Source organism: Mobula birostris, chromosome 24, assembly GCF_030028105.1.
Source record: "Mobula birostris isolate sMobBir1 chromosome 24, sMobBir1.hap1, whole genome shotgun sequence".
Classification (NCBI taxonomy): domain Eukaryota; kingdom Metazoa; phylum Chordata; class Chondrichthyes; order Myliobatiformes; family Myliobatidae; genus Mobula; species Mobula birostris.
The window spans coordinates 58,567,424-58,594,256 of NC_092393.1; the positions used below are offsets into that span (position 1 = coordinate 58,567,424).

General features: G+C 47.2%; 1 protein-coding gene across 1 annotated transcript in view; it reads left to right on the forward strand.

The window, feature by feature from the left end:
* Nucleotides 1–26,511, forward strand: part of axin2 (axin 2 (conductin, axil)) — a 40,362-nt gene extending 13,851 nt beyond the window's left edge. The window contains exons 3-11 of the mRNA XM_072242283.1: nucleotides 99–230; nucleotides 12,162–12,258; nucleotides 14,928–15,068; nucleotides 15,736–16,235; nucleotides 17,154–17,333; nucleotides 18,912–19,148; nucleotides 19,480–19,581; nucleotides 22,856–23,026; nucleotides 24,072–26,511. Of these exons, the coding sequence (XP_072098384.1) occupies nucleotides 99–230; nucleotides 12,162–12,258; nucleotides 14,928–15,068; nucleotides 15,736–16,235; nucleotides 17,154–17,333; nucleotides 18,912–19,148; nucleotides 19,480–19,581; nucleotides 22,856–23,026; nucleotides 24,072–24,198 (1,687 nt within the window). The 3' untranslated portion in view covers nucleotides 24,199–26,511. The remainder of the gene's footprint in view (nucleotides 1–98; nucleotides 231–12,161; nucleotides 12,259–14,927; nucleotides 15,069–15,735; nucleotides 16,236–17,153; nucleotides 17,334–18,911; nucleotides 19,149–19,479; nucleotides 19,582–22,855; nucleotides 23,027–24,071) is intronic.
* The last annotated feature ends 322 nt before the right edge of the window (nucleotides 26,512–26,833 follow it).

Genomic DNA, 26,833 nt, shown 5'->3' on the forward strand with positions numbered 1-26,833 from the left:
ACATCTTGGATGTTAAAATTGTGTCCTTTCCATGAAATGTGTGAGACATTACAACCCGCTGCAAAAAAAAATGCTAATAGTTAACTCATCCTTTTCAGATCATATGGGAGGAATGGATATGCCAATCCCTATCACATTCAGTCTGGCTACGTCTTCGCTCCTGCGAGCAGCGCAAATGACAGTGATGTCATGACAGATGACTCCATGTCAATGACAGACAGCAGCAGCACGTGAGTATGACATCTCCGTCATTGCCCCTTGTATTGCAGTTTGCTATCAGTGACCGTTGACTGAATCCCTGATGATGTTGGGGCAGGTTTTGTTTGATTTTTCCAACCCAGACCATGCACTCTGGGAAATGAATGCACCTTCAGTCATAAACACAAGAGATTCTGCAGATGCTGGAAATGTTGAGCACCACACACAAACTGCTGCCGGGGCTGGAGGACCTGTTTCTGTGCTGTAGTGTTCTATAACTATGACTCAGCAGGTCAGGCAGCATCTATGGAGGGGAGGAAACAGTCAACGTTTTGGGCTGTAATCCGTCAGGTCTGGAAAGGAAAGGGGGAACCCTTCCTTTCCTGAAATGTCAACTGTTTAGTCCCATCATAGATGATGCTAAGTTCTTCCAGTATTCTGTGTGTGTGCACCTCCATTCATCACTTTTTCATTCATTCATTCATTCTCCTTTACTACCTCACAGCTCCCTGTTAGTCCAGGACCTTACAACACAAGGAGAATGATCAGATAGGAGCAGGAACATGCCACCTGTCCTCCTTACACTGTCCTGCCGTTTCCAGTGTGATCTACGCTGGCCTCAACACCTCCTTCTGCACCAGTTCCCCATAGCATTCAGTTCCTTCATCCTTCAGGTAGTTAGACTATAACCATAAGACCGTAAGCATAAGAGCAGAACTGCGCCATTTGGCCCATTGACTGCTCTGCCATTCCATCATGGCTGACTTATTATTGCTGTCAACCCCTTTCTCCCTGCAACTTTTGACACTCTTACTAATCATGAACCTATTAAACTCTGCTTTAAATATACCCAAGGTCTTAGCATCCACAGCCATCTGTGGCACTGAATTCCACAGATTCACCACCCTCTGGCTAAAGAAATTCCTCCTCATCTCTGTACTAAAGGGACATCCTTGTATTCTGAGGCCATACCCTCTGCAGGAAGAAATTTCTACATAGTCTTAAATTATTGCCTTCATATCGTGTGGGCACGTGGCCAAGTGGTTAAGGCATTGGACTAGCGCTGAAGGTCGTGAGTTCGAGCCCCAGCCGAGGGAACGTGTTGTGTCCTTGAGCAAGGCACTTAATCACACATTGCTCTGCGACAACATTGATGCTAAGCTGCATGAGTCCTAATGCCCTTCCCTTGGACAACACTGGTGTCGTGGAGAGGGGAGACTTGCAGCATAGAACTGCTGGTCTTCCATACAACCTTGCCCAGGCCTGCGCCCCAGAGAGTGAAGACTTTCCAGGTGCAAATCCATGGTCTTGCAAGACTAATGGATGCCTCATATCTTTTGGTTATGCATCTTGTTCATGACTCTCCCGCTAGTGAAAACATGTCCACATCTGCACTTTCAAACCTGCTTGTGTTCAAAAATGTTTGGGTTAAGTCATCCATTACTCTAAGGAACACAAATAAGTGGGTAACAAAATTACCTAAAGAAATGAATACTGTACTGGTCTAAAAATTGAACTTTGAAATGGGTTAATATAGAGCACCCAGATGAATTAGATTGGCATTGTTTGTGGTGCTGTTTGTCTGATTATGCTTCTATGGAAAAGTTTGTAATTTATTATAAAGATACACTTATGCATGTACAACTTGGTTTTGTGAATACCACCTGTGTCCACGGATGTCTGTCGTGGCAATTGACACAGTTGTTATGTGGAAGAGTAATGCTGCCTAAGAGAGATCCTTTACCAATAGGGTGGGTCACCAAATCCTCACCTTACACCTATCCCAGGCTACTGTCATTGAAATGGACTGAGCCTTGATGTTGACAGTAAGATGTGTCATTCAATATTGGCAAGGGAACTACCACGAACAAACACCTGTATACGTGCAAATAAACTTTAGTGCACATAAATGTCACAGATTCCACAACCTATGGACTCACTTTCAAGTATTATTTATTTTTATGGATTTACACAGTTTATCTTTTTGCACATTGCCCCTTTGTATGTGAATAGCTTTTCATTGATTCTATTGTGTTTCTTTGTTCTACCGTAAATGCGCAAGGAAATTAATGTCAAGGTATATGGTGACACTGATAATAAATTTACTTTGAACTTTGGAATGATGGAAGTGTCACTGATGAGATGGCTCCGAGGAGGTGATAGACCTGGGTAGTATATTGTTGCAACACCTCCTTCCAGTTGTTGCCCACCTCTACCCCACCCACTCATCGTATCTGTTCGGAATAAAATGCTGCAGCTTGATGTGCCAATGGTACATCGAACTGTCATTTTGACTTGTCAATAATATGACTGCAACGCACACAAAGTGCTGGAGGAACTCAGCAGGTCAGGCAACATCTGTGGAGTGGAATAAACAGTCGACATTTAGGACATATTAGATTTTTCATCATCAGCATGCAGATTAATACTTACTTGAAACTGCAACTTGCCTTTTTTTTATCTTTTTCTCTTCCCTTTATTTCTGTCTGCCTGACGTGCTCTTTGTAGATGTTACAATTTGTTCACAGTCACTTTCATCCCTGACTGAAACTCAATTGCATCTCTGCCTGCTGTTTCCATTGATACAGAGATTTCAACTACTCTTTTAAATGTGAGTTGTGCTTCAGTTAGGAGCCATTTCTGAATGTTTTCTTGTAAGATTCCACAAACTAAACAATCTCTCAGTGCATCATTAAGTCCGTTACTGAAATGACAATGCTCAGACAACTTCTTCAATTTAACCATGTACACTGAAATGGACACCCCTACCTTTCGATTCTGCTTATGATACCTAAAGCGTTCTACAATCAGCGGTGCTCATTTTGGTTGGAGCAGTTAAAATTCTAAGCAAACTATATGCTTTTACACATATTATGCTCAGAAAAACTGGTTTTACTTTTCATTGGCTATTTCATTTGCTTCAGAATACTGCTCAATTCACTCAGTATACAATATCCAGTTATCTGTCATGCAGTCAAACATGTCTATCTTTATAATGTAGCCAGCCATTTCTGCTTTCTTTTATTTTAGTATTACTCACCGTTTATGAACCCATGAATTTCATCTATTTTCTGCCTTTTTTTAAACTCAACCATTTTGTTGTGCTTTTTTAAAACTCTAATGTCTAGTTGTGCTTCAACAGGTTGGTAGTCGTCTTAGGTTTGTTTTAAAAAAAAAGCTTGTTGCCAGATGTTTTGTAGCTCCAAGACATAAAACTAATTAAAAGAAAAACGCAGGAACCCAGGAGAATGTGTCTGCTTCGTTTTTGCTTCTAGCAAGGCACGCACATATAACGTGTTGCGTAATGACATATGCTTTTACATAAAACCCATTATGAATTATTTAAGCAAATGAAGAATACTTAATAGTTAATATTTTTAAAATATTACTGGAATATTAAATATACAGCACATGACCTCTAGTTCTAATTTCACCCAACCTCAGTGGAAAAAGCCTGCTTACATTTGCCTTACCTATAGCCCATATAATTTTGTATATCTCTATCAAATCTCCCCTCATTCTTCTACACTCCAGGGAATAAAGTCCTAACTTTTATTTATTGATTGATTAAAATACAGCACAGAATATGCCTTTCTGACCATCCAGCAACCATCCAATTTAACACAAGCCTAAACACGGAACAATGTGCAATGACCAATTAGCCTACCAACTAGTACGTCTTTGGACTGTGTGAGGAAACAGGAGCACCTGGAGGAAACCCACAAGGTCACAGGGAGAATGTATAAACTCCTTACAGAGCCTATTCAAATTTCCCCTAGAACTCAATCAGATTAATCACAATCAGGTTTCATATCACTGGCATATGTTGTGAAATTTGTTGGTCCTCAAGTCCTGGCAACATCCTTGTAAACGTTCTTTGTATGCTTTTGATCTTATCGATAACTTTCCTGTAGGTAGGTGTCCAGAAATGCACACAGTGCTCCAAACTTGACCTCCCAATGTCTTACACAACTTCAACATAACATTCCAGCACCTGAACCAATGCACGAGGAATTCTGCAGATGCTGGAATTTCAAGCAACACACATCAAAGTTGCTGGTGAACGCAGCAGGCCAGGCAGCATCTCTAGGAAGAGTTACAGTTGACGTTTTGGGCCGAGACCCTTCATCAGGACTAACTGAAAGAAGAGCTAGTAAGAGATTTGAAAGTGGGAGGGGGAGGGGGAGATCCAAAATGATAGGAGAAGGCAGGAGGGGGAGGGATGGAGCCAAGAGCTGGACAGTTGAGACTTAACCAGTTCCCCTGTACCACCACTCCGCTCCCACGTCGACTGTACCTCTTCCTAGAGATGCTGCCTGGCCTGCTGCGTTCACCAGTAACTTTGATGTGTGTTACCTGAACCAATACTCAGATTAATGAAGGCCAAAGTGCCTAAAGTTCCCTTTCTGACTTGTAATCACACTTTTCAAGGAATTATGGACCTGTACTCCCAGGTCCATTTGTTCTGCTTTGGGATGTGGGAAGAAATTTGAAACTGGGGCCCACAATCCAGGCCAGAAGATTGTATAGCGAAGCAATACTACCCCAAGACACTTCCCCATACATCTGATTGTTGACCTCTTGCCCTATTGCACCCCTCAGCCAAGTCTCACCTTACCCTTCCCTGTTCAACTTCACCTATATCTAGTCTGTTTTCAGAGCTAAAAGTTTCCAGTCCTGGCAGCATCCTCATCACTCCTCTCTGCAACTTCCCCAGCGCAGTCATGTCTGTTAACAATACACGGCTCAGGGCTGAGTTATTCACCTCAGCAGGAACTAGAGAAAAAAATACTGGTTACCTAGATTGAAAGTAGTAAATGTTGGTGTTCAAAGGGATCTGACTGTTCAGATCTGTGACACGAATAAAGTTAACATCCAGGTACAGCAATCAGTTCACAAGGTGAACAGTATGTTGGTCTTTATTGTTGATGGATTTGAGCACACAGTAAGGAATCTTTGCTGCATGTGTTCAGGTGTTGCTGAGACCAGTGCCTGAAGCTCTTTGTGTAACTTTTGGTCTTCACACCTGAGGAAGGATTTACTTACCTTAGAGACGATGTAGTGAAAATTTAGATTTTGTTCGATTGTGTGTAGAATTGATATTTTTCCTGCAGTTTAACTTTCCTATGCTGTGTATATTTTTATATAATCACCTTGGGTGGTGGGGTGGAGATACATCTCTACCAAAGGAGGTGTAAGGCACTCCTTCCCTCCACTAGCCTGTGGGTCACCCTTGGACAAGGTGTAGCACCTGCTTATCCCCCCAATCAGGATCATGTGAAGCCATGGGAGCAGGTGGTGGATGGTCGTACGAGCAGCCGGTGCACATCACAAGTCCTGGTTGTGCGACCACTGATACCAGGCGGACAATCTCTGCAGAGTATTGATAATGGCTGCGGTCACCTGTCTTGTAAAGACACTGCCCAGAAGATAGCAATGGCAAACCACTTCTGTAGAAAAACTTGCCAAGAACAACATGGTCATGGAAAGACCATGATTGCCCATGTCATACAACATAGCACATAACAAATGAATGATAATCACCTATTGTAATTGTTCGGAGTGGATTTTCCAATAAGTATGGTACAGTTGCTTCTGTATTTTTCCAGAAACTTCTTAGCTTCCAGTAGCAGGTACTATGCTACTTGTGTATATCTATAGGTCAATTGTTATCAGTGGAATTCTGTTATCTCTAGTCTCGTATAAGAAGATCACAACTACTCTTTAGCCTGGATCTTTCCTTTGTCTTCTTCGTACTTCCCTTTGTTTTTCGTTGCCTTGTAAACATGACCGTGACCATAAAAAAGAATTACTCGTGCATCCATTGGGAGCTGGAATTGGTGTCACCGGATCCTGGATCTCAGGAAGCAATTGATGCAGTGGTGTGTCTGGAACATGTCTGCTGCAGATTTCAGGCTCCTGAACTGCATCAAAGTACCATGAACTTCTATCCTGGTGAGGGGCTGAGGTACCAGCTGATGGAGAATTCACAACCCACCTCTGCACCCACAGTAGAGTACAGGGGTGGTTGCACTTGTGCCAGAATCCTGTTCTTCATCTGTTTTTGTGTGTGTGTATGCAAGGTGTGTGTTCCAAGGTTGTCAAGCCGAGGAGTGGTAGTGGGGACAGGCTCCCACTACCTAAAAGTGCTTCTCACGGCATGCGACTCAAGTAGCCTCTGACAACCGAGTCCAACTCCCAGCCTTCTCATGTGGCTTAGCCTCTAAGCCCGGCGGAACTGTTTCTACTGACAGGAGAAGGGGCGAAGGTGGGTCCTGGCGCCTTAAAACCAGTGCTTCGGGTAGATGGAGCTCGTCAGCCTGGGAAGGCAGTCCATCTAAGAGAGGGAAAACTCTGATTTCAAACCTCCGCTGCCTTGCGGCCATACCCACTCATGGGAAAGGCTTCGGGAGTAAACCCTGAGGACAAATCTGGAGCTGGGGTCCCTAAGGCAGTCCGACGTTGCCTTCAACCTCGTTCTGGCAACTCCGGCGACGTCACTGGTGCCAAGCTGTGTCGGCCCTTGCCCTTCCCTTGGACAATACTGGTGTCGTGGAGAGGGGAGACTTGCAGCATGGGCAACTGCCGGTCTTCCATACAACCTTGCCCAGGCCTGCGCCCTGGAGAATCCAGGTCTCACGAGACTAACAGCTGCCACCACCATAGTATGCATACTAATGGTTAGATTGAGCAAGGATTTTCCTCCATGGCCAGAATCTGGTTACACGTTCATGAGTGTATAGGGAAGAGATTGGGGTGCTGAAGAAGGAACCCTGTGGAGCATCAGTACTTAGAATAATCATGGCGGAGGTGTTGCTATGTATCCTTAGTGATTGCAGTCCGTTGGTCAGGGAGTCAAGGATCAATTGCAGATGGAGCTTCAGTCCCCGGTCTAGGAGTCCAGAGGGAGCTTCAGCCCCCAGTCTAGGAGTCCAGAGGTGCCTCAAGAAGGCAACATCCATTATCCAGGAAATACCCTCTTCTCATTACTACCATCAGGAAGGAGGTACAGGAGCCTGAAGATCCACACTCGGTGTTTTAGGAACAGCTTCTTCCCCTCCGCCATCAGATTTCTGAACGCTCCATGAACCCGTGAGCACTACCTCACTGTTTTGCTCTCACTTCAAAGGTTCATTTATTATCAAAGTGTACAACTCTGAAATTCTTCTTCTCCACATAGCCACGAAACCAAGAAAGAAAAGAACAGCAACACGAGTATTAACCACCACCCCTCCCAATCCCTCCTCCCTGCACAAAAAGAACAAAAATAGAAACAGGTGCATTGACCCCCAAATCCCCCTCCCCTCCAAAACACAGAATTAAAAAAAAACTATTATACTATAGTCCAAGTTCATATCCAAAACGCAGAAAACTTGGGTAACATTCTCTGGGTGCAGCGGCAGGCTCTCCCCTCCCCAATAGCAGAGCGAGCCCCCAGCGATCAAAAGGCACAATTTGTTTGTTATTTTTATATTTCTTATTGTAACCTATAGTAATTTTTTGTCTTGCACTGTTCTGCTGCTGTAAAACAACAAACTACACAACATAGCCAGGCGTCAGAGAACATTTCAGGAGTGCAGTGTTATGTGTTTTACTGGAATGGGGCTGCACGAGGACATACCCCATCAAATATTTCCATGGACGGCTTCCAGACCATTTGGGCTGACCGGAAGTGCACTGAGAGTGGTAAGCGTAAAGGAGTCGGATGTTTACTGTTCTGGTTAACAACGGATGGTGCAAGCCGGGTCATATTACGATCGAGGAATGTGTTTGTAGCCCGAATATTGAACCTTTTGCTGATGGACCCCGGCCATATTCCACCGAGATACAACACTGGGCATCACGGGAGGTTTTTCCTGTCTGTGGCCATCGAACTTTGCAGCTCCTCCTGTGGAGGGTCAGACACCCTGAGCCAATAGGCTGGTCCTGGACTTATTTTCCATCTGGCATAGTTTGCATTTTGTTGTTTGATTGTTTGTGGTTTTTGTATTGCTATATTTACGCTCTATTCTTGGTTGGTGCAGCTGTAATGAAACCCAATTTCCCTCAGGATCAATAAAGTATATCTATCTGTCTATATGTTAGTGATAATAATCCTGATTCTGATATACATGATATACACACACGTGTGTATTCTGATCAGTATATTCTGATGTGTGTGTATGTTCTGATATACACACACGTGTGTGTGTGTGTGTGTGTGTGTGTGTGTGTCTGTGTGTGTGTGTTTACCACTTAAAGGTAGTGACCTGCTTCTCACGGATGGGGCTGGACTCGGTGTCAATGTGACCTTCTGGCCATTGGCCACTCCTGAATGAAAATGGCCTACAAGAATAGGGGAAAGGTCAGTATGGGACGTGATGATGGATGTGTACAGTTAGAGCTGACAAACTGAGGTGTGTCAATGAAAGTCTTTCAGCCTGTTGTTCATACCACTGGCCGGGGGGGTCACGGAGGGGGGTCAGTGCTGGGGAGGTTGCACTAGGAGGACCCGGGACGGTGTCTTTGAAAATTACTTGCTGGAGTGAATGGAAAGTTACTGAACCTATGTTTGGAAAGAGCCTTTGCCGGTTTCCTGATGCACTGTTCAGTGTCAGTGTTAGCCGGCTAAAGCCTCCCTGATTAATTTTCTGAGGACTTCTCTCCGATGGGAACTAGTGGGTACACTAGCAGGCCCCTATCATCCCAGTACCTAAGAAAAACGTACAGCCTTTAACAGCTCCTGCCAAGTGCCTCTGACGGGCTTCATCAAGAAGTGCTTCCTTGGTCACACTTCCAAGGTATTTTATTACAGAAATGGATTTAGCAGATTTCATTTGAAAGCCTTTCCATCCTTTCTCATCTATATAGTTCTAGGTTTCGTGTGTTATGCGAGCCAGACGAGCTCCAGTGGGTCTCCCCTTAAATACTGTCAGTGATTTTGATGAAGGGTCTCAGCCTGAAATGTTTATGGCTTATTTTCCTTCATGGATGCTGTCTGACCTACTGAGCTCCTCCAGCATTTTGTGTGTGTTACTCTGAGAGAAAGGTTAGCTTTACTTGTCAGATGTCCAGTGAAATGTGCCATTTGTATCCACAAGCATCACAGTCGAAGCTTGGGCTGAAGAGCCGCCACACTTCCATCACTTAACGTAGCACGCCCACAACTAACATGTACATCTTTGAAATGTGGGAGCCAACCGAAGCTGCCAGAGGAAATGCACACGGTCATGGGGTAAAACAGTCCAACTCCTTATCGACAGCAGCCAGAATTGAACCCGGATCCCACACAGCAAATATCTGTATTGCAGTCTTTCTAGAGTGGACGAGAGCTGAAAGCTAAAATATAAAAATGTCATCCTTGTGATGTTTTTTAAAATACCTATTGTTTCGAAGCCTAGAATAGGTTTGGAGGAGGGAGCAATTTTCATGAACACTGCCAGTAATCAGTCTCTCTCTGTTTCTCACTAGGGAGGGGCCCGGGAAGCTGTAAGGCAAAACAAGCTCTAATTAACAAGTAGAGGCAATTTATTGCAGTGATTAATGAGCCAATCTCTCCGATCAAAGTTTATTTTCAGTGCAAAATAAAGAAGACGCAATGTAGATTTTTCCTCCTCTGGATATCCAAGGGAGCTAAGAAGTGATTTTTTTTCGCTCCCTTTTGCTTGGTTATATCTTATTTATGGATTTGGATTTGACGCAGGGGCAGTCTTGCTGTGCAAACTTCAAACATTACCTTATCTTGCAACCCGAGCTTTTGATGTTGCTGAGATCAGAGGCTTGCTTCAGAACGGCTGCCAACTAAGATGCCTGGCGCATATGCGCATGAGTTTGAGCCTTTCAAAGGAAGGGGGGGGGGGAGCAGGTCACGCACATCTTGCTCTTAAATGGTTAGATAATTGGGCCTCCCTTAAATGGTAGCTGATTGGTGCTTGCAGTCAATAATTTGCCCAAAAGTGATCTGAGGTTCAGTGAAGAGATTGTTTACAATACCTCCCAGAAAGGTATCGAAGGTCTTTGTTAACAAGTGTTGTTAAAGGGTGGGGGAGAGATTTTGTTGGCCCAAGGAGCCTGTTTGCTTCTACTTTCGATTCACTGGGCCTGCGGTTCCTTTCACATTTATTTTTTTTCACAAAACTGGTAGACCTGTAGGGTGGCTGTCTTTTCTGTATCATTCAAACACGTCCCCACCACTTGATCCACAACAGGCAGCGTGCTTAACGCTTGGATAGTGTAACCAGCGGTGAGAGTGGGGTTCGATTCCCACTGCTGTCTGTAAAGAGTTTGTACCTTCTCCCTGTGATGGTGCAAGGGTTTCTTCCGGGTGCTTCAGTTTCCTCCCACATTCCGAAGACGTACGAGTTTGGGTTAGGGAGCTGTGGACGTGCTACTTTGCTGCCGGAAGCTTGGTGACACTTGCAGGCTGCCCTGCACAATCCTCGCTGATTTGATCACTCACCAGGTTTCGATGTGACAAATGAAGCTAATCTTAACCTTTAACCTTCAGTCCCACTGTTCTCCCACCCCAGCAGCCATCATGGATGCATGAGGTACTGCAGATGCTGGAAATCTGGAGCAATACACACAATGTGTTGGAGGACCGGAAACATTGACTGTCTTTTCCCTTCTGTAGATGCTGCCCGACCTGCTGACTTTCTCCAGCACCTCGTGCGTATTGCACAGGAGCCTTCATTGTCAGTGCTCGGTCTCGATTACTGCCCAGTGGAGGCAAGTCATCATCCACTGAGATTTTCACTTCAGCTACTCACCTGAGTTTGTGCCTGAGTCCAGACATGCTCCTCCCCAACAAAATGATCGCAATAATCTATTATGAGGGTCCGGTAGATTACTGAGGGAGTGCTGCTTTGTCACAAGTGCAGTATTTCAGGAGGAATGAGGCCATGAATGCCCTCTCTTGAGTGATGAAAGATAAAGATAAATATTAGCTTATTTTCACATGACATCGAGACATAGGGTGAACTAGTGTCCATGACACACTGTACCAATAACCAACACAGTCCGAGGAAGCTCTGGGGACTGTCGTTGCTCTTCTAGTGCCAAGATAGCATGCCCACAACTTACTAAGCCTAGCCCATACATCTTTGGAATGTGGGAGGAATCCAGAGCACCCAGAGGAAACCCACATGGTCACGGGGAGAAGGTACAAACTCCTTACAGGCAGCAGTGGGAATTGAATCCTAATCGGTAATCGCTGGTGCTGTGAAGCGATTGCGCTAACTACCACACTATGTAACGCCCCACCAGTACCACTGTACCTTGGGGACGTGGGCGTGCTATGCTGGGGGACTGGACACAACATATCCTTGTTGTCAGTGCAAACAACACATTTCGATTGGTACACGAACCTGAGTTAGCTTACCAACACACCCCGGTGAGCTGGGGGAGTGAAAACTCAAGTTGCAGTGAACCACTGCATTTCTCGTGCGGATTTGAGAATCTCTAGCCTCCTGTTAAATGAGCCTTTTGTGGACAATTCTCAGCAGTTGACCAAAGACGTGTATTACCATGGTAAAGAATTTGAAGAGTATCAGGGGATGAATTTGTCAGTGTGGGTCGGTGGGACCTACCCACACCTTCAGTCTCTGACACCAAAACCTGAGAAAGTATACTGTGGGCACCACAGTAACGTAGCAGTTGGTGCGGTGCTAATACAGATTGGGGCGTCATCTGTACGTCCTCCCCATGGAATGTGTCGGTTTTTCCCAGGTGCTCCGGTTTCCTCCTACAGTCCAAAGACGTACTGGGTAGTAGGTTAATTGGTTATTGTAAATCGCCTGTGATTAGGTTTAGGGTAAATCAGGAGTTGTTGGGGGTTGCTGGGCAGCTCAAAAGACCAGAAGACGCAGTATATCTAAATTTAAAAAAAACAAAAATATTTTGGGTTATGGGGGTGGGGAAGAGGGGACATCCAGGTTGATAGAAAGCAGGACTTCACTCACTTTCCGTTTGATTTGGTTTTGCAGAGATGGGATCCCTCCTTATCAGCAGAAGAAGCAGCAGCAAAGGGAAATGCATCGCAGCGCCAAGGCCAACGGTCAAGTCTCACTACCTCACTTTCCTGTGAGTTCAGCAACCCTCCACTTCTTCCCCCCCTCTCTCTCTCCAGATCCCCCAACCATCTCTCTCTCTCTCTTTCTCCTAAACTCCCACATTTTCTCTCTCTTCCACTCTCCTCCTAAACATCTCTCTGTGGTTTGCCATCAAGTTTTGTCAAGTGCTTTCCTGTCAAGCATGTCGGGATATGGGACATCACATCATTCGTTGCCTGTAGATAAATATCACTCAGAATCCTGCAGAGAGCAAGGACCCTGCTGAGACATGCCTGAGAGTATGCAAGTTTGGTGGCTGCTGCCCTGGGTAGAGCTTTCTTCTATGCTGCCCCAGTGAGAGACTGTGTCTGTACCCCAGTGAGAGACTGTGTCTGTGAGACTGTACCCCAGTGAGAGTCTGTGTCTGTGAGACTGTACCCCAGTGAGAGTCTGTGTCCGTGTGTCTGTACCCCAGTGAGAGTCTGTGTCCGTGTGTCTGTACCCTGGTGAGAGTCTGTGTCGTGTGTCTTTACCCCGGTGAGAGTCTGTGTCCATGAGACTGTACCCCGGTGAGTGTCTGTGTGTCTGTACCCCGGTGAGAGTCTGTGTCCGTGAGACTGTACCCCAGTGAGGGTCTGTGTCTGTGAGACTGTACCCCAGTGAGAGTCTGTGTCTGTACCCCGGTGAGCGTCTGTGTCTGTGTGTCTGTACCCCAATGAGAGTCTGTGTCCGTGAGACTGTACCCCGGTGACCGTACCCAGGTAAGAAGCTGTATCCCAGTGGGCTGTGCCTGTCGAGCCAACAACACAATATATCACCACAGAGCTATAAATGGTTTCCAATTATGCGACATTAGTGCCAGGTAGCAGAGAATATGCTGTGTCTGAACCACCTCAACATTTCAGATGATCTTTGAACCGTTGAGTTATTGATGACGGTGGGACTGTTGGGATCTTGTTTCCTTGACATGTCTGTGCGTGTGATAATCAGGATGCCAGTATACACTGTACATTGTCTTTGTATCTACTTCAGTTCTTCAGCCCATCCCCCCCCATCTCCCTCCCAAAATCTTCACAACACCCTCTCCAAGAAAAAAAATCATTTGTACAAAAATCTCTTTCAAGCAACAGGAACGTCTCTCAAGCTCTAGTTGCCAAAATGTGTGTGTTTTTTTCCCCTAAAAAAACAAAAATTGGAAACAACAACTGTTCTATTGCCTGAGCTTGTAAATGAGATTATTTTGTCGTGGGGCTCCCAAATCGACATTCTCCGCCAGGCTGTGCTTTGATCAGGAGCTGAATAGAAGACGACCACTGTGTAAAATGACAACTTCCAGCAGAGTTAGTCCTTTCTCTCGTCCTCGCATCGTTGCTGCTGCCGTGTGGTTGCCTTAGAGAGGGCTTTCTTGCTTCATCGGGTGGGTACGATGCCCAGCTTAAAAAAAAGAGACGAGAAGATGCCTGCAGTAGATGTTGGGGGAGGGAGAGAGGCAGAGAGACAGAGAGACAGGTAGGGAGGGAGTGAGAGAGTGATGGAGGGGAGAGGGGAGCAAGGGAGGGAGACAGAGGGAAGGAGGAGAAAAAGACAGTAAAAGAAGGAGAGACACAGAGAGAGAGGTTTATGGAGAGAAAGAAAAAAAATACAAAGGGAGGGACACCAGGGGAGAGAGATGGAGGATGAGAGGGAGGAAAGGAAGACAGGCAGTGAGAAAGAGAGAGGCATCAAGTGAGAGACACGGAGAGAAACACTAGGAAAGAGACAGATGTCCAGTGAGAAAGTGAAAGAGAGAATCACACAGTTAAACAAGAGGGTTAGAATCATATACTGACAGGGAGGGTAGCACCACGGGGTTCCAGCCTTAACCATGGCTGGTTGATATTTATTTCTTTCTTACCACCACCTCCCCACCCCCAACCCCTACCCCGGCCGGCTGGAGAAGGCCTTGAATCTGTGATTCTTGGCTCCTGAAGCCCTGGTAGACTCACTTCTCCCCTGGTAGCCTCTGCTTCAGGCAGCCGAGCCCAGCGGTGTAGCACAAGTAGCCTGCAGCTGATTCACTTCACACTTGGTACAAAGAGAGAGGTGGAGAGCGAAGGAGTGCAAAGGAACACAGGGTTTCTTCAGCCAACAGATCCTCAAAGTAAGCCAGCATGCTGTCAGGAACTAAATTACCACATTTTCTCTGATCTGCACCAGTTTGACTCCATCTTTCCACTATCTTTATATTTTTTTAAAATTTTCATTTTCTGTTTATAACCCACTTCAGTTAGAGAAGCCTCCCTCCCACCTTCGCTTCTTTCTTGATGTTAAACAACTGCCTTTGAAAAAGCTTGAGCCTTCCGTGAAGCTGCTGATGAACTGGTTGTACTACAGAGGCAGTGAGCAGGACAGCCAACTGATCGCGCCCCAGGCCGTTGCTGGTGGGGAGGATGTCCTACTATGAGGCCTCTGAAACCAGCCCATAAAACCCCAGCTCACTGCTACCAGAGCACAAGACCACAAATACATCGTGCTCTCTCTTCCGATCTCTTCCTCTTCCTCTCTCTGTTTAGCCCACGCTCGCACTCTCCTGCCCTCTTTTCCCTTTCTTGCCATCTTGCTTGCTGTCTCTCCACACCCCCCACCCCCCAATCCCCTTTTACCCTGGGATGCGCAGGGTGTGGGTGAAGGTGTTAAACGGGTCCTCTGTTCCGCACGCAGAGAACACACCGCCTTCCGAAGGAGATGACTCCCGTGGAGCCGGCCGCCTTTGCTGCCCAGCTTATCGCCCGACTGGAAAAACTGAAGAGGGAGCGGGACACCATCGACAGCCTAGAGGAGAGGCTGCAGCAGATCAAAGAGGTAGGAGTCGGCCCTTCGACAGGCAGTCATTTCCAGAGGGTGCCGCTGGTGGGAGAGGGCGAGTCATTCCAGTTCTATACTCTGTAAAACATGCTCCACCATTAGGTAGGTTAGACAGTGACGGTGTGGAAGAAAGCAGATAATGTTAAGATTAGATTGGCTTTATTTGTCACTTTTATATTGAAATCTGCCATTTACGTCGACAACCAACACAGTCCGAGGATGTGCTGGGGGCAGCCCACAAGTGTTGTTAAGCTTTCAGCACCAACATAGCAAGCCCACAACTTGTCTCTTTGGTCCATTATGCCTCTGACCTTTTGGGCAGCAGTGAACATCCTCCATCTCTGGCGGTGTTCATGCCTTCCTTCACTGTGACAGTAACTTCCTCTCGGTTTTCACTGCTGTCATCATGCAGGTCCCGGGTGGAGACTCGGGGATACCGTCACTCTCGGATGTAGACGGATTCTTCATTGCTGTTTCTGTAGGATTTTGACCCAAAGCCTTGACCGCCCACTTCCCTCGGAAGATGCTGCCCCCTACCGCTGAGTTCCTCCCGAAGTTTGCGTGTTTTGGTTCCGGGGAGAGTGGCAGGCGCCAGGAGGCGGAGGGGGTGTGATGCTGTGATCATGATAGCTGTGCTAAGGGGGACTTTTCTGTTTGTCAACAGGATGAAGGGGAGGATGGTGAGGCCCCTGCCACCAAAGAGCAGCTGGAGACGGACAGAGACGCTGTGACCCAGCACCAGCCACACCCGCTGACCCTGCTGCCCCCCGGCACCTGCGACGACGACCCGCAGGCCATCCTGGACGACCACCTCTCGCGGGTGCTGAAGACCCCTGGCTGCCAGTCGCCGGGGCTGGGGAGGCACTCTCCGCCCTCAGCCGAGTGTCAGCGAGGGATGAAGTCCCAGCCGGGGCCCGGACCCCAGCTCCTGTCCCCCGGACTCTCCCGCAAAGGATACCTCTCCAAGCAGGGCTCCAAGTACGTCCACCACCACTATATCCACCACCACACCGTCCCCAAGACCAAGGAGCAGATCGAGGCCGAGGCCACCCAGCGAGTCCAGTGCCTCTGCCCGAGCAGGGCTGAATGCTGCTCCTATGCAAAGTCCCGCAGCCACTGCAGGGCGGAGCTGACTTCACTGCCGGTAGAACAGAGTGTCTTTGGGTAAGGTTTTGTCCGCATCAGAATCATGTTTATTACTAAAGAGAGGGGGTCCCGTCAGTGAACAGGAGGAGGTGAGGGGGAGAGGGACCAGGAGGAGATGAGAGAGTCCTGTCAGTGATCCTGAGGGGGAGAGGGGCTTCCATCAGCCATCAGGAGGGGGAGGGGGGTCCGTCAGCGTTCAGGAGGAGGTGAGGGGGAGAGGGGGTCCGTCAGCGATCAGGAGGTGAGGGGTGAGAGCAGGTGTCCCGTGAGGGATAAGAAGGAGATGAGAGGGAGAGGGGCTTCCATCAGCGATCAGGAGGAGGTGAGGGGCGAGAGATGGTGTCCCGTGAGGGACCAGAAGGAGATGAGAGGGTCCTGTCAGTGATCCTGAGGGGGAGAGGGGCTTCCATCAGCCATCAGGAGGGGGAGGGGGGTCCGTCAGCATTCAGGAGGAGGTGAGGGGGAGAGGGGGTCCGTCAGCCATCAGGAAGAGGTGAGGGGGAGAGGGGGGTCTGTCAGCTATCAGGAGGAGGTAAGGGGGAGAGGGGGTCCGTCAGCGATCAGGAGGAGGTGAGGGGCGAGAGCCGGTGTCCCATGAAGGATCAGAAGGAGATGAGAGGGTCCTGTCAGTGATCCTGAGGGAGGAGAGGGGCTTCCATCAGTGACTGTGAGGGGGAGAGGGGGTCCGCCAGCGATCAGATGAGGAGGAGAGCTGGTCTTCCGTGAGGGATCAGAAGGAGGTGAAGGGGTTCAGATCAGGTATGAAGTGCTCACCGGATCTGTGCTGTTACTAGGGTCAGGGGGCGGTACCCAAGGCCTAAGCAACACCTCCAGGAGAGACAGAGGGTGGATAGTGTGGACTGGCGATAAGACAGAGAGCGGACGGCCATCAGCCCGTTTCCCCGCTCACCTTCCCTCTCCCCATTTGTACTGCAGCAGGTGCTCGGTGCCCCGGAGGAGCCTACAAGCGCCGGACTGTACCAGCCCGGCTGTCAGTGAGGGAACGCTGCCCCTCTCTGCGGCGCTGCTGCCCGGAGAGGAGACGGACCGGGCACAAAGTGTGTGGCAATGGATGCTGGAGAGTGATCGGCCTGCCAGCAAGCACCGGACCCACAGGTACGGGACCCCCGTCCATCCTAGTATCCACCAGCAGGGTCTGAGTGAGAGTTGCTGGCAGAGAGATGTACGTGGGGGTGGAACAATGAGAGTTGTGTCCTCGATAGGGGTAGAGGTGGGCTGTGGAGAGTATGGTGTATGCGACGGGGTGAACTTTTAGAGATAAAGAGCAGAATTTGGCCACTCGGCCCATCTAGTCTGCTCCACCATTCCATCATGGCTGATTTATTATCCCTCTCATTCTGAGTGAACCTATAGCGAGGCACTTGATAAAATGTACAATAGGTATGTAGTACACATCTAATGATTCATATTTTGTTTTTGTGAAGATAAAATGATGAAAGGTTGAGCCTGTATAAAGTTCTGGTGAGGCCTCACTTGGAGTATTGTGAGCAGTTTTGGCCCCTTATTTAAGAAAGGATGTGCTGACACTGGAGAAGGTTCACTGAAATGGTTCCGGGATTGAAACGCTTGTCATATGAAGAGCGTTTGATGGCTCTGGGCTTGTACTCACTGGAATTCAGAAGAATGAGGGGTGACCTCATTGAAACCTATCGAATGTTGAAAGTCCTCGACAGAGTAGATTTGGAGAGGATGCTTCCTATAGTGGGAGAGTCTTAAGACCAGAGAGGACACAGCCTCAGAATAGAGGGACATCCATTTAGAACAGAAATGAGGAGGAATTTCTTTGCCCAGAGAGTGGTAAATCTGTGGAATTCATTGCCACAGGCAGCTGTGGAGGCCTAGTCATTCAAGGTAAAGGTTGATAGATTCTTGATTAGCCAGGGCTTGAAGGGTTTGGGGGAGAAGGCAGGAAGGATATTGAGTCTGAAAGGGAAAATGGATCAGCCGTGAAGAATTGGAGGAACAGACTTGATGGGCCAAATGGCCTGATTCTGCTCCTATATCTTGTGGTCTAATAACTCACACTAAAAGAGAATGAACCATGATGAGCCAAAGTGATTTGCTGTTAAGGAATAAATATATGAACTAGAAACTTGCTGCTTATGTGAACAGATTGTGTGAAAAAACAACTTAACCTGGAGTAGAATGCACTAGTGATGATTATTTAGTGAAGTTGCTTCCACCATGAAAGGGCCTTGCATTGTATATGTTAGCATGTTACGTGGTGTGTGTGTGTGTGTGTGTGTAGGCGGGGGCTTAGGGTGCAGTGATTGGTGTGGGAGAGCGAGGTGATCTGTGTAGGAACTCTGCACATCTATGGAGGGAATAAAGAGTCAACATTACGGGCTGTGAACCCTCCATAACTGTTTATCCCTCTCCATAGATGCTGCCAGATCTTCTGAGCTCCTCCAGCACTTTGCCTGTGTACTCTGAGTGAGGAGTTAGGAGTTGGGGGTTGATGGTGTTTAGGTGGGTTTCAGCTGGAGAGCCCCCTCCATTACCCAAGCTTCGGTTTAGGGAGTAGAGGGGAGTTCTTCAGTCAGTGACTTTGTGAGGATCTGGTGGTGTTTCGGCTCAAAGAGGATTCCTGGCCCCGGGAATCTTTGCGGAGGTGATGGGGTGGGGTCACGTGGATCAAGAGCCGGGAAGGTAATGGCCGATGTCTCCCAACAGCGTCCAGTGCATGAAGAGAGGGATCGTCTCCGACGGCTTGAGGGGCTGCGCGGGAGAGCGAAGCAGCCGGCCACACTTGGGCACCACCCACCCACGGGCCAGTGCCCAGCCCTCGCACCCCTTCGTACAAGACCCAGCCATGCCCCCTCTCCCCCCGCCCAACACCCTGGCACAGCTGGAGGAAGCACGGCGCCGGCTGGAAGAGGAGAAGAAAGTTTCCAAAACTCAGAAGCAGAGGTACGAACTGACCCACCTCCTTGGCCCCTGAGGTATCGCTGACTGTTTACTGCTGCTCTTGCTCTCACACACGGAAGCTGTCCTCATCCTCACTCCATCCCCAGCTTGATCTCGATGGCTTGCTCTCGTAGCTTTAGCCTCAGCCTTGCACTTCTCTCACAGTTTCTGTTCCTTAGACCTTCCTCTCAGTGTCCTGGTCTCTGTGTCCCAAGTCTCCATTCCTCAGTTTCAATCTTGCATTCAGTGCACTTTTTGGAACTCTTTCTCTCTGTCCATTTCTCTTGCCTTGTCCATTTATGTCCTCTAACTGTCCTTGTCTCTCATTCCCCAGATACTCAACATCAAGTTTGCAGCGAGACAGAAATCACTTGTCCCCGGCACCAGGAGGGAGCCTGTCCCAGTCGAACCCTGGCTTGACTTTTTCCACAGAAGAGTGAGTAAACTTGTGGCAGCTTAGGAGGTGGGGAGGGGCGGTACGGTACTGTGCAAAAGTCTTCGTAAAGGCATCCGTTAGTCTTGCGAGACCATGGATCTGCACCTGGAAGGTCTTCACTCTCCAGGGCACAGGCCCGGGCAAGGTTGTATGGAAGACCGGCAGTTGCCCATGCTGCAAGTCTCCCCTCTCCACAACACTGATGTTGTCCAAGGAAAGGGCACTAGGACCCATACAGCATGGCACCAGTGTCGTTGCAGAGCAATGTGTGGTTAAGTGCCTTGCTCAAGGCTCAGCTGGGGCTCGAACTCACGACCTTCAGGTAGCTAGTCCAATGCCTTACCACTTGGCCACGTGACCAAAAGTCTTAGAGAGATATTTATATATGTATGTATAGCTAGGGTGCCTAGGACTTTTGCACAATACTGTATATTATGTGTCTCCTGTTACCAAATGAGCTAAATACTCTTAATTTCTGTTTCCCAGCCACCTTCTTGTTTTAACCAATATACAGAACTGTGCAAAAGTCTTGGCTCACCACCCCCGCAGCTATATATATGTACCTAGGGCTTTTGCACAGTATTATTCATGTTCTGTAAGTTGTGATTTACTCTTTGCTCCCTTTTGCTGTTAAAGGGTGACAAGAAATTGTCCTTTGTTCAAGAAAGATAAGGATGTCATCCTGGAAATTATAGACCAGAAAGTCTTACGTCAGTGATGGGCAAACTGTTGGGGAGGATTCTTAGGGAAGGGATTTGCGAGCATTTGGAGAAGCGTTTTGTAATTATTATTAGATTTTATTTGTCATGTACATCCAGACATACAGTGAAATACACTTAGAGACCACTTTTTTAGGTACACCTGCCTATTAATGCAAATATCTAATCAGCCAATCCTATGCTACCAACTCAAGGCATAAAAGTAAGCAGACATAGACAAGAGGTTCAATTGTTGTTCAGGTCAAACATCAAAATGGGGAAGAAATGTGATCTAAGGGACTTCGACTGTGGAATGATTGTTGGTGCCAGATGGGATGGTTTGAGTATCTCTGAAATTGCTGATCTCCTGGGAATTTTCACACACAACAGTCTCTAGAGTTTTCAGAGACTGGTGCAAAAAACAATGAGAGACATCCATTGAGTGGCAGTTCTCTGGGCAAAAATTCTCTGTTAATGAGAGAGATCAGACTGATTCAAGATGACAGGAAATCGATAGTAACTCAAGTAATCCCACGTTACCACAGAAGCACATCCCTGAATGCACAACACATCGAACCTTGAAGTGGGTGGACTACAGCAGCAGAAGATCACAAACATACACTCGGTGGCCACTTTGTTAGGTGAAATTGTAGGTAGGTTGCCACCTTTGTTAGGCTGTACCTAATAAAGTGGACACTGAGTGCATGTCATTTGTGCAATGCACTGCATCCAATGTTTCTATGTACATGTGACAAATAAAGCTTTTTTTTTAATCTTTAGAGCAAACTTGAAATGGAATTAAAGTGGTTAAGATATTTAAGGTGCCTCTCTAGTTCTCCCTCTCCCCAAGTTCGTCTGCATTCGCACTGTGATACCTGGCTAATGCTGTTCAGTAGGTAGTTGACCTTGGACGGGTGACCAAAATGAAATGGAAACTAAAAAGCTGCTTTGCAAACGTTTCATGATCCTTTGATCAATGTTGTGTGCTTTTTATTCACATAATAATGAACACTCCTCATCAACTAGAAAGCAGTGAGCCACTCCACAATTTGACTATAGCATTGCCTTATCTAGCATCACATCACCCCCTCCTCCTCCCCTTGTTAAGGCTGCTCGTAAGGCCATTAATGAGTCTCATCCTCGGATGATCCCCAGTAATCAGAGATAAAACTAGAAAATGCAGGAAGTACCCAGCAGATCCGGCTACATCTGTGGGGAATGAGAGGAGCTAGCATTGAAGGGCAAAGCCTCTTCATTGGATGTGGTCTGACGTGCCGAGTACTTCCAGTGTTTTCTAGTTTTCACTGCTCCCACACAGCTCTACATACCAGCAACTTTGCATATTTGCTGACTCTGGGCCTGTACTTAAAAACATAGAACATAGAATAGTACAGCACAGTACAGGCCCTTCAGCCCACAATGTTGTGCCGACCCTCAAACCCTGCCTCCCATATAAGCCCCCACCTTAAATTCCTCCATATACCTGTCTAGTAGTCTCTTAAACTTCACTAGTGTATCTGCCTCCACCACTGACTCAGGCAGTGCATTCCACGCACCAACCACTCTCTGAGTAAAAAACCTTCCTCTAATATCCCCCTTGAACTTCCCATCCCTTACCTTAAAGCCATGTCCTCTTGTATTGATCAGTGGTGCCCTGGGGAAGAGGCGCTGGCTATCCACTCTATCTATTCCTCTTATTATCTTGTACACCTCTATCATGTCTCCTCTCATCCTCCTTCTCTCCAGACAGTAAAGCCCTAGCTCCCTTAATCTCTGATCATAATGCATACTCTCTAAACCAGGCAGCGTCCTGGTAAATCTCCTCTGTACCCTTTCCAATGCTTCCACATCCTTCCTATAGTGAGGCGACCAGAACCGGACACAGTACTCCACAGTACTTGCTGGAGTTTAGAAGAAAAAGATTAGCTTTATTCATCACATACACACAGTGAAATGCATCATATGCATTAATGACCAACTTAGCCTGCAAGTGTTGCCATGCTTCCTGCACCAACATGGATTGTCCACAATGTTAACTAACCTAAACCAAAACCCTAACGAAACCTACCGAATACTGAAAGCCCTAGATAGGGTGGATGTCGAGAGGATGTTTTCAATAGTGGGTGAGTCTAGGACCAGTGGACACAGCCTCAGAACAGAGGAACGCCCCTTTAGAACTGAGATGAAGAAGAACTTCTTCAGCCAGAGGGCGGTGAATCTGTGGAATTCCTTGTCACAGACGGCTGTGGAGGCCAAGTTATCCGAGTATATTTAAAACAGTGGTGGATATGTTCTTGATTAGTAAGAGTATCTAAGGTTATAGCGAGAATGGGGTTGAGAAGGAAAATAAATCAGCCATGATTGTATGGTAGAGCAGGTTCGATGGGCTGAATAGCCTAATTCTGCTCCTACTGTATGTCTTATGATGATGAATATGGTCAGCATGAATGTGTCGGGCTGAAGGGCCTATTTCTGTGCTGTCGGGCTCTGTTGGTGTCGGATGTTTGTGCTTTGCTGAAAGCCCACACCTCGTCCTTTCTTCCGTTGATGTCATTGCGTTGTTCATTTCTTTGCAGACACAAGGCACTGAAAAAGCAGGCAGCCGTGGTTCACAGTACACAGCCAGGTGAGCTGGTGGTCACCTACTTCTTCTGCGGAGAGGACATCCCCTACCGCAGGATGATGAAGGGACACAGCCTGACTTTGGCCCACTTCAAGGAACAGCTGAGCAAGAAAGGAAATTACAGGTATGGGACGGTCTGCTGTGGGCAGTCTGGGGTGCAGGTTTGATGAGGTGGGCGCGTTTCAGCATTAGCCGTACACTTTTCATCCAGTAGCCAGAGAGGAGCTTTGATCAGGCCGCAGGTGGGATCAGATTCAGATTTAAGTACACGTTTATTTATCACATGTCCATCAAACCATACAGTGAAATGCGATTTTTGCATTAACAAACAAATGGGTTGGGGGCAGTCCACAAGTGCTCGCAAGATTCCATAGTATCTCCATCGTCAGCACCAAGTCAAACACAGGAGCAAAATAAACCCTTTCCTCCCTCCCACTCATCCACACACACAAGATGCAGTGTCTGGTTAGTTGCACAAGATTTTCTGAGCGAGGGCTTTTCCCTTTGCAGGGAAGAAGGATGAGGGGCATCCTCATAAGAGATGTACAAGATGATAAACTAGCGTGGACAGCCAAAGCCTTTTTCCCCAGGGTAACAGTGACTAACACAAGGGGCCATTCTTTTAAAGTGACTGGAAGAAAGTATAACTTTTTTTTACACCGCGATGGTGTAGAGGCAGATACGTTGGGGACATTGAAGAGATTCTTTTGGAGGCGTGTGGATGACAGAAAAAGGAAGGGCTGTGTGACCGTATGGGTTTCCTCCTACGTTCCAAAGACCTTCGGGTTACTGAGTTTATTGATCACAGGTGTAATTGGGCGGCACGGGCTCGTTGGGCTTGTAGGGCCTGTCTCCGTGTTACTGTATCTCTAAATAAAATAAGAAATATTTTCAGCTCTATTGAAAATAGCACACCAATTTTCAAAGTAAGTTTATTAGTTAAGTACATGAATCTCAGGGTAGCAATGGGGACATACATTTCACAGAAGAACAAGAAAACCATAGTAGAATCAGTGAAAAGCTACAATGAGCCAAGTCACGTTGCTCACCATTCGATATGCGTTAAATTACAGTGCAATTCTGTTGCTTATTTCATCTTCTCACAATTGAGTGGATCTTTCCCCCTCTCCTCCCCGTTTGCCCTAACTGTTTACCATTTCCCCACACAGGTACTACTTCAAACGAGCCAGCAACGAGTTTGACTGTGGAGCCGTTTTTGAAGAGGTTCGGAGCGACGACAGCCCGCTGCCCATGTATGAGGGAAAGATCTTGGGCAAAGTGGAGCGAATCGACTGATCCATCAAAAAGGACTTTTTCAGAACAGGGTCCTGGCATTTGGTGGGACAGTTTGAAAACAACAGAAGGAAATCAGCTGCATTATAAAGGAACCCAGGCTCAACGCATCGGCATTGTTTGCTTTGCATCGGACATAAAGGTCAAGAAACTGTTTATTTAAAAAGGAAGTGGGTTATGTGACCACTTTAGGGTTTATTGGTTGAGCACAGGTGTAACTGTAGCTTCCTGGGTTGTTGTAGGGGTGAAGAGACTGTGCAGATCTAGGCAACATGTCCTGAGATTCTAAGTCTGCTTCTGTGCATTTGGGTTTGAATGTGCTGCTACTGCATTGATATGACTCCTTCTACCTACTACCTATCAGCCAGTGCTCACTCACCTCGCTGCCTGCCCTTCCCAGTGCCCACCTGTCACCCAGTGCTCACCCACCTCGCTGCCTGCCCTTCCCAGTGCCCATCCATCACCCAGTGCCCTTTCCACTGCCACCTGTCACCCAGTGCTCACCCACCTCGCTGCCTGCCCTTCCCAGTGCCCATCCATCACCCAGTGCTCAACCACCTCCTGCCTGCCCTACCCCCTGTGACCTGCCTGAAAGCCCCTACTAAAATACTCACATAGTGATGAGAAGCCCCTCTCTGTCCAATTGAGTGAAATTGTGAAACAAGCTGATTGTCATTATTCTTGTCGTTTTACTGAAACCAGCCACCACATCTTAATAACCCTGTGCTGCTGCTTACACCAGAACCATGAGCACGTCTTAATGTTCTGGCAGAAATGACAACCAGGCTTCCGTGTGATGTTAATGGTGTCGAGTGCCTTTCAGACCGGGGAATGTCCACGGAGATCCAGCCGACAAGCCCATCACTTGCTTCAGATTGGTGACAATATCCCAGCACAAGACAGTTCCGGCAACAGCCCGAGTGCAAAGTGTAGTACGAGCAAGTGTTTTATAGTGCAGACAGCTCTCCGACCCCCTCACCTGTGGAAGGTTCTGTGCAGCCCCTGTGCTCATTCACACTCTGTCCGCGCTGCAGGAACCTCACAGGAAGAAAGTGTCCTGACCTGGCCCCATCACACATAGCAGCAGAAGCACAGATGTTGCTGACTTGTCAACCTGGATCGTTACTGTCTGACACCAATATCATTAACCAAATCCATTGAGGGTATCCAGCCACAGCCGCCCAAAGCCCTGCTGCTCACTGTTACCGCACAAAGCAATCCTCACTTCAGTTTCCAACGAGGAACAGAGGGTTGAAAATGCGGCTAGTTTGTTCATACCCTGAAAACTTGCAAGCGATATCAAACCCTTCTTGTAAGTGGAAGCTGCTCAAAAACCTGCTGATAGAACCTTGCACTTTCAGATGCCGACCGGCTAGCTGTACATTTCCACACGTTGTGACATTCCTGAACACTGTCTCTTTATTTTTCATTATCTCTCCACCTACGTATGTGCCTTTCTCTGCCTTCCTCGATCTCTATTTTTCACTCTCTCACTCTCTCTATATCTATCGCCTTCTCTCTCTCTCTCTCTCTCTGGCCACTTGGTTTTTTGGGTTCTAGATTCTCTGCTAAACTGACCAAATTGGACTTTGCACGTAACTTGTGAGTTCTGCAAAGACTCTTCCTGTCGGAATCTCAAACTCACTTCAGCTATGACTTCTCTTTCAAAACCGAAATTATTTAATTGTTCTGGGGATGTTAAACTCTTAAAGAGATGTTAAGTTAAAGCCCCATGGCCAACAGCAAAAGGAATGGTCTCCTGTAAGAATGTTGGGACTCCAATCTGTAGACGTTTAGCTCTTGTGTTCATGTTCTCTGTGCTGTTTAACTTGAGTTAAAACACTTCCATGAAATTAGCACAGAGGAACCCTCCCCCCCCGAACAGCACACCAAGAGACCAGACCGAACTCAGCTAATCCAACACATTCTGAACCATCAGCCTGACTCTTTGCTGTGTCTCTGCCAGCATCCTCCCTGCTGGGCGTAACTTGTACAAATACCTGTGTAAATATTGTGCGAGTTTTACACACTATTATAGTGTTACTTGTTTATCCAGTACAGTAACTGTGCCTGCATAGTATTATTGATACTGTGTGTCACCCTGTGTGAGGGTCACCTCTCCCTTTGTTAATAAGGGTTTATGTATAAAGATATTTTTATGCTTTTGAATGTTGTAATCATGTTTTATGGCATTTTGTTTTACTTTCTGTGTAAATTATGCATTACAAAAGAGTTTGATTTAAGAATCCTTGGTACAATAATTATGTAATTATTCAGAGATGTAGCCTTCATTAAAGTTTATATTTTTCAAATTAATACATCTGTATTGTATTGAACAACGTGATTCTGGTTTATCTTGGAGTAGGGAGTGGGATTCAGGTTCTCATTTATCACACGTCCAGTGCAGTGCGTCATTTGCGTTAATGACCAACACACCCAAGGTCCAAGGTTGTGCTGGGGGCAGCCTACAGGTGTTGCCGCGCATTCCAGCGCCGAGGTGAGCGGGGGAGGGAGGGGAAGGGGAAGAGTGTGTGGTGGGGCGAGATAATTCACCTGGGCAGTGCAGGGAGGGAACAGCAGTGAGTGGTGGGACAGCACTGAGACTCTGGTGTCGAGTGGTGAGGGAGCAGAGGAATGA